The 19,135-nt window shown below is 36.9% G+C and overlaps 1 protein-coding gene across 3 annotated transcripts in view; it reads right to left on the bottom strand.

The window, feature by feature from the left end:
- PLA2G4A (phospholipase A2 group IVA) overlaps window positions 1-19,135 on the bottom strand; it is a 160,225-nt gene that overhangs the window by 35,159 nt on the left and 105,931 nt on the right. For all 3 annotated transcript variants that reach the window (XM_047751917.1, XM_047751918.1, XM_047751916.1), the window contains 4 exons: window positions 18,273-18,387; window positions 5,863-6,000; window positions 5,682-5,774; window positions 1,668-1,739 (listed from right to left, as the gene is read on the bottom strand). In XM_047751917.1, coding sequence (XP_047607873.1) covers window positions 1,668-1,739; window positions 5,682-5,774; window positions 5,863-6,000; window positions 18,273-18,387 — 418 coding nt within the window. The remainder of the gene's footprint in view (window positions 1-1,667; window positions 1,740-5,681; window positions 5,775-5,862; window positions 6,001-18,272; window positions 18,388-19,135) is intronic.

The raw sequence follows: 19,135 nt of genomic DNA, 5'->3' as shown, positions 1-19,135 counted from the left end.
CAAGACTAAGAGTGAACCCTGAAGCTTGGACTTTGGGTGATAATGACGTCTTATTGATTATAATACATGTACCACTCTGGTATAGGATGCTGAAAGGCGGAGTGGCGGGGGAGGGCTGTGGGGGGAGGTGCAGGAAATATTTGGGAACTCTCTACTTTTTGTTTGATTTCTCTGTGAGTCTAAAACTACTCTAAAAAATAAAGGCTATTTAAAAAGAAGAAATGAATATTAATAGCTAATAAGAAGTCCTGCAAAACATCCTAAATATCATTCTCCATTAGTAGGCTGGTACTAAAACCAAAGCAGACATACTTAAAGGGTTCCTGCACTTCTCAGCCTTAAGATAACCAGCTAGTACCGCCAAGGTGATCAAATGTACTGATTGTTTTGGCTATTTACCTAATAATTGATAAACCATTATTACATCTACTTGATAGTCCCCAAATCAACACATAATTAATTTAGAAATGCTAAATATGCTGTCTATCTCCTTTGTTCTATCTCCTTTCTTTAAAAGGAAATTTCAAAAAACACACAAAAACAACAACAACAAAAAAACCTGAACAGCTAAAAATAGTAATCCAGCCATGAAAAGAGAATTTAATTTTAGTGTTAATTCAGCAAGGATAAAATGGGCTCTTCCAATATCTATACCTTGGATGGTGGAATTCATCAAGTTTTGGACAAGAAGCATTTAATATCCTTTTTTCATCTATTTTTTTACATTAAAAAAAAAAATTTTGGCCATGCTCACGGCATGTGGAAGTTCCCTGGCGTGGGACTGCACCTTAGCCACAGAAGTGACAATGCCAAATCCTTAACCTCCAAACCACCAGGGAAATCCTAACAATATATTTTAAAATCTAAGTGATTGTATTCAAATAATAGCAGGACATGTTCATTCGGTTGTTATAAAATCTCCTCTTTGTCTTTTTGTTTGTTCATTTGTTTTGTTTTGTTTTGTTTTGGCCTATTGGGAATATTTGTACAAAGGGCTATGTCAAAATGTAAAATCATTCCATTTCACCATATCATATTTGCAACACATACTCCTGATCCTTGCCTTATCTCTTCCCTGGTTCCGTACTGACTCTTGTGATCCACACAAAGCTAAAAGTTGCCTTGTCAAAGAGTAAGTGAACTCCCTTACACTACAAAGTAATACATGAAACAAAATGTCCTGATAACTCAACCCCACTTGATCACTGACCCCTTCCTGAGAGACAGAAAGTTGGGAATGGGATAAAGCTAGGAATGGAGTGAGAACATAATTTTTCACATGTTACTTAATAATTAGATTATAAAGATGAAATTTTAGTTATTTAAAGCCACGTAAAAATGTTCCCGAAGCACAATTTTCTTGCTGAGAAGTCTAGCGCTCTCATCAGACTTAACAGAATTTGGTATTGCTGCCATTTCAGTTTGTCCTCTGTTTAACTGATAAATTTTTTGAGGTCTTTAAAAGAAATGAAATAAAGGATACTTATGTGTTGCATTTGTTTTTATTATGTAGGCAGCATTAATTCTCTTTCTGAAATGTAAGCTACAATTCTACCACTTGGTGCCTTAAGCAGAAACCACCATTAGCATCTTGAGTGAGAGAATCGGGTAAATATTCATACCCTTTCCTAGTGCACTTCTGCCAGGGGAGGCTCCAGCTCTCTTACCTTTGCGCTCTTGTGATTCATCATCGCTGTCTGAGCTGTCATTACTCACAATATGCTTTGCTGTAATGTTTTCTATGGAAAGAAAACAAAACCATTGAAGAATCCCAGGTGTCAAGACTCACAATGAAATTTACTATAAAGAAGTAATCTCAGCAAAACCACAGAATGAGGTCTACTAGATTTCCTAGGATAAATCTAGATCAATTTAGTAAATACAAATGTATTAGATTTACTGGTATTTTCAAATTTCTCATTGGAAAACACCATTTCCCAGGGTATGGAAAATTAACCTAGGATTTTCCTACATGGGTTAAGGGGGAAAATTTTTATTTGTTTATCTTAATTCTGACAGGAAGAATAACTTAATTATAGAGTTCTTCTAGTACCCAAAAATACTACTTTTCTTCAATTAAATAAGTTGAAATGATGTTTATGAGGGTCAATACAAGATAAAGCCAAAATCTACCAGGGGGCTAAAACAGTTTTGTCAAAATTAATGAAGCTACTAATATACCTTTTGATTTTCAACAATACTGAATAACATCTATTGAAATGTATGTTTTGGTGTTGATTTGTGCTCCCTCAAAACATATTTAAGAAAGCAGTTACAAAAGCTAAAATACAAACCGTAAATCCTTAAAACAAAGACAAGAGTGAAATCCGGTATAACTAGTGCTCTACCCAAATTATGGACCACTTTATAATCACCATTTGTAGAAAAATCAAGCTTTTTTGAACACTTAATCAAATCCTTTTCTGTACAGTGACTTTTTCCCTTTTATTAATCAACAGGTTTTTTTTTTGTTTTTTTCTTTTTCCATCTTCAGAAACCGACTCCAAATGTACAGTTTTCAGTGATAAAGCCATTTGGGCTTTTAACCTCAGAGAAATATAGGTATAACATTTTGGTTCCTCATATTATGCTTCAATTTGCCTTAGAGTCTTTCTTTAGACGCTAAGAAAATAAAAGAAAAAACATCTCTGAGCACTCCTTTGAGAGGTAGGTGTTAGTCGGCCAGTGGATGAAAGAGTCACCAGGAGGCCTCAGATTCCCCTCAGTCACCTCTCTGGTATCATTTCTGGAAACTCTCACCTCATCTGAGGTAACATGCATCCTGCTGACCGGTGGTTCTCAAGAACACAATATTCCCCTCTTGTCTGACACACAGCGAAAGTAAATAAGCTGCCAAACTGCTGGTCTCAAAGAGGACGTCTCACAACAAAGACTATTCTCAAGACTATTAAATATAAACAATCTCCTTTTCCTTGGCCTTCAGCCACTGTCTCACCCACCTTCAGATGTGTTATTTCAGCCCTGCTCGCTTCCTGCCTTCAGAGGAAAAAGCAACAAGCCCTGGGGTTATCTGGGTTATTCAACAGAGAGGAACACGGAGAATCGAGCCTCAGCAGAGGGGGTACTCCTGTTCGTTCTCTTTCTCTTTTCTGAAGTCTTCACATACTTTAGAGAAGAGTGAGTTATTCCCACTATTCCCACAAAATTAGAGTTGAGAACAGACTATTCATCTGGGATAGAACGTTCATTAAAAGAAATCCAGGAGTTCCCGTGGTGGCGCAGTGGTTAACGAATCCGACTAGGAACCATGAGGTTGCGGGTTCGATCCCTGCCCTTGCTCAGTGGGTTAAAGATCCAGCGTTGCTGTGAGCTGTGGTGTAGGTCGCAGACGCGGCTCGGATCCCGCGTTGCTGTGGCTCTGGCGTAGGCCTGTGGCTACAGCTCCGATTCGACCCCTAGCCTGGGAACCTCCATATGCCACGGGAGCGGCCCAAGAAATGGCAAAAAGACAAAAAATAAAAAAATAAAAATAAATAAATAAATAAATAAATAAAAAATAAAAGAAATCCAGGCAGAGCCTTTCAGGGTTGTGCACTTCGCCTTGCCGTGACCCTTAAGAGAATGTGGCTCTGAAGTTGAGGCCAGAGTACACTCAAAAATTCTACCATTTGGCTCCTTATTCACTGAGTGATGCTCAGGGGACAGGAGCAAGTTCAAAGACAAAGTACCTTTTGGTTGTACTTTTTATTTTTAGTTACAAATCTTTGGCTTGGGTGCAATTATAAGATTACTTCTCCATTACTTCTTAAGAACTATCCCAAAATATTAAGGATTATAGAAAGTTACTGCACTTAACATAAATATCACATCACTAAAATCAATTCAAGGCAACTTGCCGTACATAACTAAAGGTACAACTCTAATATTTTTGGCATATAAAGCTTAATTAAATCAACTGTCATTGTCTAGAGTAACTAAGGGCAGCTTGTCAAAAAAATCTAACAGTAAGGTTTCTACATGCGAGTGTTCTTCAAAAGAACTGATTGCTGAAAAAGTCATTATGTTCTTCTATTAACTCTGTCCTCAAAGAGATGTATTGATACTTTACAGACAGGACAGATAAGAGATAGCAGGCGGCCAGTGTGCTGCTAATCTTCAGGACCTTTCTCCCCAGCCCCAAGTGGGCTGGCCCCAAATTCAAATTTAGCGTATTCTCCCTGCTCCTTCCTACTGCCAGTCAAAATAACCGTAACAAAATGTGGCATTGATTACAATACAAATGGCAAGGCACTTGGGAGATACTAAATGAAAGTGGTTTTTTTTTTTTGTTTGCTTTAGGTCAGGTTTATTCATTAGAGAAAACCTATGTTTCTATGGCATTAATCTTATACAAATGAAAACTACCAGTCCTCAACCGAGGTTGTCTACTTTTTCAGATTTTTTAAATATTATTTTAAATGTATTCTCGAGCTAGTGAGTTACATTTAAAGAAAATCATTAATGTTAATTTATTAGACATGATTGGAAACATTTTCCCATCTTTTTGTTATGAATTAGCTTATAAGAAGCAAACAGAATCCCAGTGAGTTAGTATCTAAGAGGTAAATAAACTAACAAGCGTGAGTTTATCCTCAAGGGTCACAGTGTATTCAACTATTGATGAATCTAATCTTTAAAAACCTGTCTTTTTAGATAAAAGGAGTAGGGATCTTCCTTGACTTACAATGGGGTTACGTTCCAATAAACCCACTGTTAATTTAAAATACCCTGAGATACGTTATACGTGCTCAGAACAGGATATTCATGTACAGTTGGGCAAAATCGTCTAACGCGAGCCTGTTTCATAATAATAAAAGTATTAGATATCTCATGTAATACATTGAATACTGAAAGTAGAAAGAATGTATGACCATTTGTTTACCCTCATGATGGCGGGGCTGGCTGGAAGCCGCAGCTCACTTGTGGGAGAGGATCATACTGCATGCCACCAGCCCCCAAAATATCAAAACTCAAAATTCAAAGTACAGTTTCTACTGAGTAGTATTGTTTTTTTCACCACTGTAAACATTGTAAAGTCAACAAATTTTAAGAAGAACCATAGTAAGTCAGGGAGCAGCTGTGTTCTTTAACACAAATAGTTGTTTAGATGTATAATAACTAAAAGAAATGGAGATGGTCTTGGAGTTCCCGTTGTGGCGCAGTGGTTAACGAATCCGACTAGGAACCATGAAGTTGTGGGTTCGATCCCTGGCCTTGTTCAGCGGGTTAAGGATCCGGGATGGCCATGAGCGGTGGTGTAGGTTGCAGACGCGGCTCGGATCCCCACGTTGCTGTGGCTGTGGTGTAGGCCAGTGGCTACAGCTCCGATTAAACCCCTAGCCTGGGAACCTCCATATGCCCCAGGAGGGGCCTAAGAAATGGCAAAAAGACAAAAAAAAAAAAAAAGGAAAAAGAAATGGAGATGGTCTAGTAAAAATTATTCTCCAGAATCAATACGTTTTATGAATTTCACAATGTCAATATCAGACTAATACTTGAGGTAACTGACATATGACTTACAGAAAATAATTAGGTTAATTCAACTAAATTATTTATTGATAACAGAACAATAATTTTAACCTTTCTGGTTTAATTTTCCTGTCTACATGTGTGTGAACGAAATTTATCAAATTTAGCAATATGGCATAATTATTATCAATGTAAGCATGTTTTTACAATACCTAGTTCTTCTTCCATTGTGGAACCTTTATTTTGTGAGCCAGAAACTCCCAAAACTCTGTTGAATAATATGGAAAAGGCACTGCCCCAGACACCTAAGATAAAGCAAAAACAGAGAACAACTTAGAATGCACCAAGACTTAAAACAGCCAAACAAACTCATGGTAGATTTTGATCACTTACCCATTAAGAAATGTAAGGGGTTTTCCTCATATTTCTTTACAATTGTTCCCATAAAAAATTTGCTTCCAAATAAGTCCGGAGCCATAAAAGTACCATATTTAGCCATGCCGATCTCATATGGACTAAATTCAACCCAATCTGAAATCATTAAAAAAAAAAAATACAATCCATTAATAGGAAAGTACTACAGAGATGTGCATAAAGATGACTTCAACATAACCATGAGTATTCTCATTCATTAATTTAACATTCCTAAAAAAATTAACCAACTGCCCATTATGCATATGGCACTATATAGAAGTTGTAGCAAAAAAAGCGTAAAGATGAATAAGATGATGGAGTTCCCATTATGGCTCAGTGGTAATGAACCCGATTAGTATCCATGAGGATGTGGATTCAACCCCTGGTTAAAGATCTGGTGTTGTCGTGAGCTGCGGTGTAGATCTCAGACATAGCTCAAATCTGGCATTGCTGTGGCTGTGGTGTAAACCAGCAGCTGTGGCTCCGATGAGACCCCTAGCCTGGGAACTTCGCTATGCCTCAGGTGCCATCCTAAAAAGCAAAGGGAAAAAAAATTAAATTTCAATTTAAATAAAAGATGAATAAGATGATAACACAAAAGGATGCCTTGATTTTCACAAACTGAATACATTTTTGCACCTAAAAACCTCAGGCATCTTTTATAAAGCCAATCTTATTGCTAAAGAAGGGGAAACTTTAGATTCAATTTTAAAATTGCTGACTGGGCTGTTTAAAACCTGTGAAGGAGATGGGAGATATTAAACTTTCTGATAGTGTTAGCAGACTATGAAAATGGAAGAAAGTGGTTTCTAACATTTGCCTTTTCTTCATCATTCCTTAACTTTGCTTATTAAACATATTCTAACTCATAAGATTACAATGCAAAGTTACTGTGTTCTATGTCTTCAGAAACGTATGATAATGGGGCCAACAGAGTATACAAAGCCATGGCTTCAATCCCACTCTGCTACTAACTGACTGCAACTTTGGGGAGATTACTTGTGTTCTCTCTGCCTTAGTCCTTAATGTGTAAAATGTGGATAGAATCAGTAGACAGTTCATAGAATGGGGGTGAGGAACTAATGATTTAAAAACCTTCAAGAACTTAGAAGAGGGCATAGCACACACGAATCACTCAATAAATGGTGATTTCATGTATTCTTATGGCTATAACTATGTTTAATAATAACCTGAATCTCAATGTATCCAAAAAGAATTCTTGATTTTCAACGCCCATTTTCCATACTTGCCGCCCTCAGTCTTTCTCTTCTTGGTAACTGGTACTCCTTTTCATATATTCATAACCACTATTCATATGCTAGGGTTATCCTTGATGGCTTTCTTTCTCTTATAGTTCACACCCCAAAACTCAAGTTCTGTAGGCTCTTTCAGTGGATGTGGTTAGAAACTGGCGACTTACCTGCTTACCCACCAGGACCTTCCTGGTGCAAGCTGCCATACTCTCTCCTGGACTTCCACAACAACCTCTTAAAGCATTTTCTCTGTCCCCCTACTATCATATTGATATCACATAAACAGAATGAATTTTTAAAAATATAAATCATAGCACACCACTGCCAGCTGAAAGCTTTCCGAGGGCTTCCATTACACTAAAAAGAAAAACATGGCTGAGACGTCTTCATCGTGATCTGGCTCATGCTCACTGTCTGACCAAATAGCCTAACCAATCTCCAAGCACGTTCTCTCTTATTTATTCCAGACACACAGCTTCTTCATGTTTCTCCAAGAGGTCAAGCTCATTCCCCCCTCACAGTCCTCATGTTTGCTGTTCCCTTCTGTAATCATAGGTTTGCTCCTTCTTAATCTTTAGTTCAAAGTTTTTGTTGACCATCCGCTATGAGAACTACTACCAGGCATCCCTGCCTAACTCCAAATTCTTTGCCTTCCTTTATTTTTCAGTTTTTCCTTTTCTGAAATTAGTGCATGTCTATAGCTCCTTATTCAAAAATCCAATATCCAAATAACTTCAAAATCCAGAAGTTTTTGCTATCCATTTGGCAGTTAAATCTAACCTAAACTCATGCAGTAGAAAAAACAAACAAACAAAAAAAAACTGTCTTGAAATTCTGTGAGGCTTAATCTTTATACACTTAATGTGAATATCAATATATTCCATTGGAGAAATCACTCTATTTGAATATAAGAGCCCTAGTGGGGTATTATGTAATACATAGTACAAGTTTGGTTTTTTTGTTTTTTGTTTGTTTTTTTTTAATGGCCGCACCCATGGTATATGGAAGTTCCCCAGGCCAGGGATTGAATTAGAGCTTCGGCTATGACCCATGCTGGATTCTTTAATCCACTGAGTCGGGCCAGGGATAGAACCTGCACCTCCACAATGACCTGAACTTCTGTAGTTGGACTTAACATACTGTGCACCACAGTAGGAAATATTAGTATAAGTATTTTTTTTTACTTTAAATACTAAAATACTCTGAATTCTAAAACATCTGTCCTTAGGAGTTCTCACTGTGGCTCAGCAGAAACAAATCTGACTAGCATCCATGAGGATGTAGGTTCGATCCCTGGCCCCGCTCAGTGGGTTAAGGATCTGGCATTGCCATGAGCTGTGGTAGGTTGCAGATGCAGCTTGGATCCTGCATTGCTGTGGCTGTGATGCAGGCCGACAGCTGTAGGTCCGATTCGACCCCTAGCCTGGGAACTTCCATATGCCATGGGTGCAGCCCTAAAAAGAAAAAAATATATATATATATACATATATATATACATATATATATGTATATATATATATATTTATCTGTCCTCAAAGTTTTGGAAAAGGAATTAATTGTGGATGTATATGTATTTATTATTTACTCAAAAGTAGCTCAGAACATTCTACTTTTGTGATACAAGTTATAAAAATCTCAGTTGTGATGAGAACACATTATAGAATTCATTTCACATCAAAGCCAAATAGCACATACATCTTTCGTGAGAAAGTGTGTTTTATAATGATTTACATGGAGTTAGTAAGACATGACTAGCAATGAGTCAGAGGCCATTATGAAAATTTCTACATCAGTGTGATCAATTTCTTACCTCTGAATTGCACACCCCTCTCCAGGGTATCAACAGTAACTTCCTGGTTCCTACGTCTCTAGCAGTCTCTTTTTGATCAATGCTGTGGCTTGTGCACACAATAATTAGAGACATTCTCGAGAGGTTAAGATTTACTCTCTAACTGAAGAATTCACCATGGTCATTGGACTATTATTCTTCTGCTGTTGACTTGTGGATTTCAAACTCGAACCTCTCTTCAGAACCTCCATCTACTCATTTCCAACCCCCTATTGCACATTTATACTTCAATATGCTGTCATCACATCCCACTATACTTGCCTGGAAAGGAACTCATCATCTTTCCTCCCAATTTAGTTTATTTGTTTCTGGAAATCACACTATCACAGCAGAAGAAAAACAAATTAATTGAAACCCCTCTTATCCCCACTCACATCAAATACATCCATCACATATACCACTGGAAACATTTAAGCTATTCACATCCATCTTTTCCTCCCTTTCCATATCTGTACCTCCCTAGTTCCAGGACCTTATAAAAAAAAAAAATGGTAGTATCAATGCTTCCAGTTTCTTTCCTTGCCAATATACCCATATGAATCACTAAAATACTTTCTTTTAAAAAACCACTTAAATACTTTTATTGCCCTACCCAAAAGCATTAAGTAGTTCCCATGATCATCATAACTGATCTGGAACTCAAATCTTTCTGTAACTTGGCACCAATAATTTTCCCAAATATGCCCCCCATTCTTCACCAGTTCATACACAAGTCCAAGGCTAGTGTATTTTCACTGATCCCCAAAACATACCTTGGGCTTCCCTTCTGAGCATTTTCTCATATTGTTTCCCACAAAGATGACTTTATACCTCCACATGCTAGATCTTTCAAGTTCAACTTGAATCTGAGTTCCATAAGCATCATGAAGTCTTTCTTACAACTATAAAACTATACTAAATCTCTAATATCTTATACTTTTTGTCAGTTTTATATTCTCCAATAGGTAGTAGTATTCTATGTGTATGACATTGATTTTTCATGTTTTATTTTTATCTTGTTAATGGGATTGTAACTCTTCTTGAGGAAGAGCACTATATTTTTATTCCTATAGTGTCTTAAAGAACTTAACATGATATTAAGTCTGTAATTTGTGCTCAGTAAACGCAATTTACTGACCAATGGAAATTTTAAAATGAAAGTTTGAAACCCTAACAGAAATGTAGTGAAGCAGAGGAGTCAAAAACATGTAGCCACTTAAACAACGAATGTTTATTGGTTTAAAATCTTCAAAAGGGGAAAATGTTTAAAACTTTTCTAAGAGGGAAGAAAAACATTCTCTGGTAAAGTTGATAAAACTTCTGTAAGCTAAGATAATTTGGATCTTTGATTTTTTTATATTATAATTCAAATAATATTTTAATTTTTTCCTGAATATCCATTTCACTCCAAGCAAATTTAAAGGCATAAAGTATAGACATGTTTCCATTCTTTATTTCCCAACAGTAACAATACTCAAGCTCCTTGAATACTCATAACATGCTCCTTTGAATGTCTTATCTGGTACAAGATCCACATAAGTAATGTTTGATGGTTTTATCCAACTCTGTTGGAAGAAACAGCTTGAACCTCCTCATCGTACAAGCTTAACAATGAAGGTTAATGGGCCTTCAATCATTTCTATAACAATATCGCAGCTAGGCAGTTGGGCCCAAATCAGCCTTTTCTCACCCTAGATGAACCCAAAATATTCACTTGCTGAAATATTATTTATTCTTTAATTATTTCAGTCAGATTTTCTCTTGAGAATGGCTGTTAACTAAAAGTTCAGAATAAAAAGAGGCAACTAAGAAAATGCCGTAATTGTAACAGTACCAATAAAACTATGATGTTTTTATGTCTCTTTATTATATCATATCTCATGCAATTGTCTTAATAGCTCTATAAGAGAAAACTGGTTTATTAATATCCTTCTTTTTAATAATAAGTAAAATAGGAATCAGAGAAATTAAATAGCCCTACTAAGATATTTCAGCTTAGAAGGAAGACAAGGCTTCCAAATGAGTTTAATCCTTGTTTAACCATATCATACTGCTTTTGGGGTAAAAGATGGCTTGTTAACTATGCACAGATTTGGCCAGCATGCTAGTGGTATTAACCAACCAATTTCCAAGCATTCTAAGACCTTATAAGATGACAGGTATGGGAAAGCAAAAGAGCAGAACAAAAACAACAGAAAACAATTTATCATGGCTCTTAACTTTTCTTATATAACAGAATCTTAACTCTCCCCCTGAACTCTGTTACAGTCAAAGTGTGGTTCCCTGTTGCTGCTAAGTATGACAAGGCTGCCCTAGACTCCTGCTGCCTTAACCCCCATCCAAGAGTTAAAGTTGCCTTTCATACACAAATTCCATTCATCTTTAAGAACCAACCTCTGACTTTTCTCATACAGCTTTCATAGAACACTCCAAATTGTGAAGATTTGCTGAAACTTGATATGGGCCTGTGCCTGTTATAAGTATTTATACACTTTACTTCATTTATTTAACAGAATACTATAAGGAGAATTTCATCTCATTTAACAGATGAGGAAGCTGAGGCTAAAAGACATTATGCACTAAAGGAAACAGTGCATAGTAACATTCTGTTCTTTCTGGTGGCTTAACTTCTTTAACAACTATTGCATATTCTCAAACAGATGATCAGGTTTTCTAGAAAAAGACCAATAGACTCTAGAGGAGAGGGGAGTTTATACTTCATGCTGGGCCTACTGCATTCTGTAAGGTCAGTAATCAATTTTTTTTAAATTTTTTATTACTCAAATGAATTTATCACATCTGTAGTTGTATAATGATCATAACAATCTGATTTCACAGGATTTCCATCCCACAGCCCAGGCACATCCCCCCACACCCCAAACTGTCTCCTCTGGAAACCATAAGTTTTTCAATGTCTGTGAGTCAGCATCTGTTCTGCAAAGAAGTTCCATCTATCCTTTTTTCAGATTCCACATGTCAGTGAAAGCATTGGATGTTGGTGTCTCATTGTACAGCTGACTTCACTTAGCATGAAAGTTTTTTTTTTCTTATAGATGAAGTTGAAGGGTTTTTTATTTTATTTTATTTTATTTTTTATTTATTTTCCCACTGTACAGCAAGGGGGTCAGGTTATCCTTACATGTATACATTACAATTACATTTTTCCCCCACCCTTTCTTCTGTTGCAACATGAGTATCTAGACAAAGTTCTCAATGCTACTCAGCAGGATCTCCTTGTAAATCTATTCTAAGTTGTGTCTGATAAGCCCAAGCTCCCGAACCTTCCCACTCCCTCCCCCTCCCCTTCCCATCAGGCAGCCACAAGTCTCTTCTCCAAGTCCATGATTTTCTGTTCTGAGGAGATGTTCATTTGTGCTGGATATTAGATTCCAGTTATAAGTGATATCATATGGTATTTGTCTTTATCTTTCTGACTCATTTCACTCAGGATGAGATTCTCTAGCTCCATCCATGTGGCTGCAAATGGTATTATGTCATTCTTTTTGATGGCCGAGTAGTATTCCATTGTGTATATATACCACCTCCTCCGAATCCAATCATCTGTCGATGGACATTTGGGTTGTTTCCACCAAACAACTGGCTATTGTGAATAGTGCTGCAATGAACATGCGGGTGCACGTGTCTCTTTTAAGTAGAGTTTTGTCTGGATAGATGCCCAAGAGTGGGATTGCGGGGTCATATGGAAGTTCTATGGATAGATTTCTAAGGTATCTCCAAACTGTTCTCCATAGTGGCTGTACCAGTTTCCATTCCCACCAACAGTGCAGGAGGGTTCCCTTTTCTCCACAGCCCCTCCGGCACTTGTTATTTGTGGACTTATTAATGATGGCCATTCTGACTGGTGTGAGGTGATATCTCATGGTAGTTTTGATTTGCATTTCTCTTATAATCAGCGATGTTGAGCATTTTCTCATGTGTTTGCTGGCCATCTGTATATCTTCCTTGGAGAAGAGTCTATTCAGGTCTTTTGCCCATTTTTCCATTGATTGATTGGTTTTTTTGCTGTTGGGTTGTATAAGTTGTTTATATATTCTAGAGATTGAGCCCTTGTCAGTTGCATCATTTGAAACTGTTTTCTCCCATTCTGAAAGTTGTCTTTTTGTTTTCTTTTGGGTTTCCTTTGCTGTGCAAAAGCTTTTCAGTTTGGTGAGGTCCCATGGGTTTATTTTTGCTCTAATTTCTATTGCTTTGGGAGACTGACCTGAGAAAATATTCATGATGTTGATGTCAGAGAGTGTTTTGACTATGTTCTCTTCTAGGAGTTTGATGGTGTCCTGTCATATATTTAAGTCTTTCAGCCATTTTGAGTGTATTTTTGTGCATGGTGTGAGGGTGTGTTCTAGTTTCATTGCTTTGCATGCAGCTGTCCAGGTTTCCCAGCAATGCTTGCTGAATAGACTTTCTCTTTCCCATTTTATGTTCTTGCCTCCCTTGTCAAAGATTAATTGACCATAGGTGTCAGGGTTTATTTCCGGATTCTCTCTTCTGTTCCATGGGTCTGTCTGTCTGTTTTGATACCAGTACCACACTGTTTTGATGACTGTGGCTTTGTAGTATTTCTTGACGTCTGGCAGAGTTATGCCTCCTGCTTGGTTTTTGTTTCTCAGGATTGCTTTGGCGATTCTGGGTCTTTTGTGGTTCCATATAAATGTTTGGATTGTTTGTTCTAGTTCTGTGAAAAATATCATGGGTAATTTGATAGGGATTGCATTGAATCTGTAGATTGCTTTGGGTAGTATGGCCATTTTTACAATATTGATTTTTCCAATCCATGAACATGGAATATCTTTCCATTTCTTTACATCTTCTTTGATTTCTTTGATTAAAGTTTTATAGTTCTCGGCATATAGGTCCTTTACCTCCTTGGTCAGGTGTATTCCGAGGTATTTGATTTTGTGAGGTGCAATTTTAAAAGGTATCATATTTTTGTATTCCTTTCTAATATTAGCATGAAAGTTTCTAGGTCCATCCATGCTGCAAAAATTGCTGGTATGTCGTTCTTTTTAATGGCTGAGTAATATTCCACTGTGTATATGTACCACTTCTTCTTGATCTACTCCTCTGTCATTGGACATTTAGGTTGTTTCCATGTCTTGGCTATTGTAAATAGTGCTGCAATGAACATTGGAGTACATGTGTCTTTGCGAGTCATGGCTTTCTGTGGATAGATGCCCAGGAGTGGGATTGCTGGATCAAATGGTAGTTCTATGTTTAGTTTTCTGAGGAATCTCCATACTGCTTTCCACAGTGGTTGCACCAATTTACAATCTCACCATCAGTGTACTAGGGTTCCTTTTTCTCCACACCCTCTGCAGCACTTATTGTTTGTAGACTTTTGGATGATGGCCATTCTGGCTGGTGTAAGGTGGTACCTCAGAGTGGTTTTGATTTGCATCTCTCTAATACTGAGTGATGTTGAACATCTTTCCATGTGTTTCTCGGACATCTGTATGTCTTTGGAGAACTGTCTGTTTAGATCTTCTGCCCATTTTTGGATGGGGTTGTTAGTTTTTTTGGTATGGAGCTGCAAAAGGTGTTTATAAATTTTGGAGATTAATCCCTTGTCAGTCGATTCACTTGTAAAGATTTTCTCCCATTCTGTGGGTTGTCTTTTCGTGTTGTTTAGGGTTTCCTTTGCTGTGCAGAAACTTTTAAGTTTAGTTAAGTCCCATTTGTTTATTTTTGTTTTTGTTGTCAATTCTCTGATAGGTGGATCTGAGAAGATGTTGCTGTCATTTATGTCAGAGAGGGTTTGGCCTATGTTTTCCTCTAGTAGTTTGATAGTGCCTGGTCTTATATCTAGGTCTTTAACCCATTTGGAGTTGATTTTTGTGTATGGTGTTAGGGAGTGTTCTAATTTCATTCTTTTCCATGTGGCTGTCCAGTTTTCCCAGCACCACTTATTGAACAAGCTGTCCTTTCTCCATTGTATATTCTTGCCTCCTTTGTCATAGATGAGTTGGCTGTAAGTGCATGGGTTTAATTCTGGGCTTTCTATCCTGTTCCACTGATCTATACTGTGCCAGTACCATATGGTTTTGATGATTGTTGCTTTATAGTATAGTCTGAAGTCCGGGAGCCTGATGCCTCCAGCTCCATTTTTCTTTTTCAGGATGTCTTTGGCTATTCTGGGTCTTTTGTGCTTCCAAATTTTAAAATATTTTGTTCGAGTTCTGTGAAAAATGTCCTTGGTAATTTGATAGGGATTGCATTGAATCTGTAGATTGCCTTAGGTAGTATAGTCATTTTGATAATATTAACTCTTCCAATCCACGAGCATGGTATATCTTTCCATCTATTTGTGTCCTCTTTGATTTCTTTCATCAGTGTCTTATAGTTTTCAGAGTACAGGTCTTTTGTTTCTTTAGGTAGGTTACTCCTAGGTATTTTATTCTTTTGGATGCGATGGTAAATGGGATTGCTTCCCTAATTTCCTTTTCTGTTCTTTCATTGTTAGTATATAGAAATGCCGTCAATTTCTGTGTATTGACTTTGTATCCTGCAACTTTGCCAAATTCGTGGATAAGCTCTAACACTTTTCTGGTAGAGTCTTTAGGATTCTCTAGGTATAGTATCATGTCATCTGCAAATAGGGATAGTTTTACTTCTTCCTTTCCAATTTGGATTCCTTTTATTTCTTTTACTTCTCTGATTGCTGTGGCTAGGACTTCCAAAACTATGTTGAAGAGTAGTGGTGAGAGCGGACATCCTTGTCTTGTTCCTGATCTCAGTGGGAATTCTTTCAGCTTTTCACCATTGAGAATGATGTTTGCTGTGGGTTTGTCATATATGGCCTTTATCATGTTGAGGTAGGTTCCCGTTATGCCCACTTTCTGAAGGGTTTTTATCAGAAATGGGTGTTGGATTTTGTCAAAGGCTTTTTCTGTGTCTATTGAGAGGATCATGTGGTTTTTATTCTTCAGTTTGTTAATGTGGTGTATCACACTGATAGATTTGCGGATATTGAAGAACCCTTGCATCCCTGGGATAAATCCCACTTGATCATGATGTAGATCAATCAGACAGAAAATCAATAAGGAAACACAGGCCCTGAATGAAGCATTAAACCAGATGGACTTAATAGATATTTATAGGACATTCCATCCAAAAGCAACAGAATACACATTCTTCACAAGTGCATATGGAACATTCTCTAAGATTGATCATATCCTGGGCTACAAATCCAACCTCGGTAACTTTAAGAAAATTGAAATCATATCAAGCATCTTTTCTGACCACAATGCTATACAACTGGAAATCAACAACAAGAAAAAAAAGTGCAAAAAACACAAACAAGTGGAGACTAAACAACATGCTACTAAACAACCAATGGGTCACTGAAGAAATCAAAGAGGAAATTAAAAAATACCTGTCAGCAAATGACAATGAAGATACGACACTCTAAAACCTACGGGATGCACCAAAAGCCGTTCTAAGAAGAAAGTTTATAGCAATACAAGCCCACCTCAGGAAACAAGAAAAAGCTCAAATAAACAAGCTAACTTTACATCTAAAGTAGCTCAAGAGAGAAGAACAGACAGGACCTAAGTTGGTAGAAGGAAATAAATCATAAAGATCAGAGCAGAAATCAATGAAATAGAAACAAAGAAAACCATAGAAAAGATCAATGAAATGAAAAGCTGGGTCTTTGAAAAGATCAACAAAATTGATAAACCCCTAGCCAGACTTATCAAGCAAAAAAGAGAGAGGACTCAAATCAATACAATTAGAAATGAAAAAGGAGAAGTAACAACAGACATCACAGAAATACAAAGGATCATAAGAGACTACTATATGCAACTATATGCCAATAAAATGGAAAACCTAGAAGAAATGGACAAATTCTTAGAAAAGTACAATCTTCCAAGACTAAACCAAGATGAAATAGGAAAGATGAATGGACCCATCACAAGAACTGAAATTGAAACTGTGATTAAAAAACTTCCAACAAACAAAAGTCCAGGACCAGATGGCTTCACAGGTGAATTCTATCAAACATTTAGAGAAGAGCTAACACCTTTCCTTCTGAAACTATTTCAAAAAATTGCAGAGGAAGGGATACTCCCAAACTCATTCTATGAGGCCACCATCACCCTGGTACCAAAACCAGACAAAGATTCCACAAAAAAAGAAAACTACAGGCCAATTTTACTGATGAACATCGATGCAAAAATCCTCAACAAAATACTAGCAAACTGCATCCAACAATACATTAAGAAGCCAATATTTTTATATATAAAAAAAGTTCTGTGGCTCAGTGGGTTAAGGATCTGGCATTGTTACTGCAGCAGCTTGGGTCCCTGATTTCTCAGCTCCACTATTTATTTTCTATGTGGCAATGTGCAAATCACTGAATCTTTCTGAGGTTTTAGTTTTTTTCTTCTGTTAAGCACAGCTAAAAATACCTTCCTCCCTCCCTGGGTTGTGGTAAATATTGAATAAGATAATAAATATGATAAGTGCTTGCTGAACCATAAGCATGAAAAACATTTTAGTCAAGATAATGGATAAACACTTGTTGAATGAATGAGTTCCAGGTGCGGTGCTTTTTATAAACGATTCAAAATTCTTGCCTCAGAGCAGTCAAAGAAAATGTGAGACTTGGTAGAACTGCAAAGGATTCTAGATTTACATCTATTAATTATATGCCATTCACAAGGATTTTTTTTTTAAGTGCATGGTTTCATTGAGATACTTTTCCTAAAAATACAATGAATCCTGCCAGCCACAGTCAGAAGTGCTACCACACTGCAGACTAGGACTTGTAGTGGTCCCCAACAGTATGACGTCACATATTTTAGAGCACCCACCAAGCAGCAGAGCTACAGAAGAAACAACTGTTTACATCCGAGATTTAACAAAATGAGGTATTTTGTTCACCTGCTGCCAGGGGTATAGACTAGTACCTTTAAGGTGCTGAATTATAAAAATTAGAAAAGTGTTTTGAATGATAAACATATATCATGTTACCCAATTTAATGAACAGATAAGCAGCAAGCAAAAAGATATTTAATGCCTAAAAGTGCTAGGCATACTATTTTGTTAAAAAATATATCTTTCTTTCCACTAATTTGAATGAAGATATAGTAATAATTGGTTTCACAGACTATTCTCTACAACCAGAAAGTCATCTGCTTAATATATTCTTTTACTCTCAAGTGTTTTCATATTACAAAAAATATATTAAAATAAGCAACTAAAACTGCTTATGATCTTCCACTAAAGAAAATCACTAGGAACCACAGTTCAAGGTTCCAGCAAATATTCTGCAAGAGGAAATTCCATACCTGCAAACATCAGCTCTGAAACATCGGGTTTGACATGGAGACAGGTGAAAAGAGGCAAAGGGCATTGTCCAGCATTGACTTTTTCCTTCAAACTACTCAAGGTAGTGTTCATTCTCTGTCCACAGAAGAAAGAAAAGGCATACATATATTACATATACAAACAGATACAGATTAAAAAAAAACTATGTAAAATAGTATTTCCAACAGAGACACTTAAAAATTTTATAGTAAAAGACTTGTTTCTTCTCAAAAATGTCTGAATCTTGAAAACAACAAAAAGCAAGCTCTATGGAAGTAATTATCTTCATTCTAAAACCAGTCATAACTTTAGGGACCATGTTGACATTTGAACTGGAGAATAACTTGGCAAGCTATGGAGCCCAGATGGAATTTAGCCCCCAGATGCCCTGGCACAGACTCTTTCTGCCCCGCTTTATCTTCAGATAAAATGTCACGCTGTGGGCAAGTGTCAAGTGGGTTTCTTCCACGTGATTCACTCCTTTTTCTGACTCTCTCCAGACAACTTCCATTCTTCCTCTGCCTTTTAAATGTTACTTGCATTCACCTCTTTATCTAAAAAGATTGTTATTTGGGCAGAGTGGGCAGGTAATGGTTAAAATGAGTATTTTTTTTTTTCAAAGAAAAGGAATACAAAAGTACTTCCCCACCCATTAAAACGAACACATAGTTGGAATAAATTAGTTAGTGTGAACGTAGAATGAAAGGTGGGAGAGTCAACATCTGGCAGGGAGTATGTACTCAGGACATTTAGATAGGATAAGCTGAGTCAACTGACTTTTACAAAATGTATCATATTTTGTCTCATTCAGAACATTATGAGAGTCATGGCCTTCTTGTACCAG

The sequence above is a fragment of the Phacochoerus africanus genome, chromosome 11, assembly GCF_016906955.1.
Source record: "Phacochoerus africanus isolate WHEZ1 chromosome 11, ROS_Pafr_v1, whole genome shotgun sequence".
NCBI lineage: Eukaryota > Metazoa > Chordata > Mammalia > Artiodactyla > Suidae > Phacochoerus > Phacochoerus africanus.
Note: the sequence above shows the minus strand (reverse complement) of the source record. Positions and strands in the feature narration are given on the sequence as shown.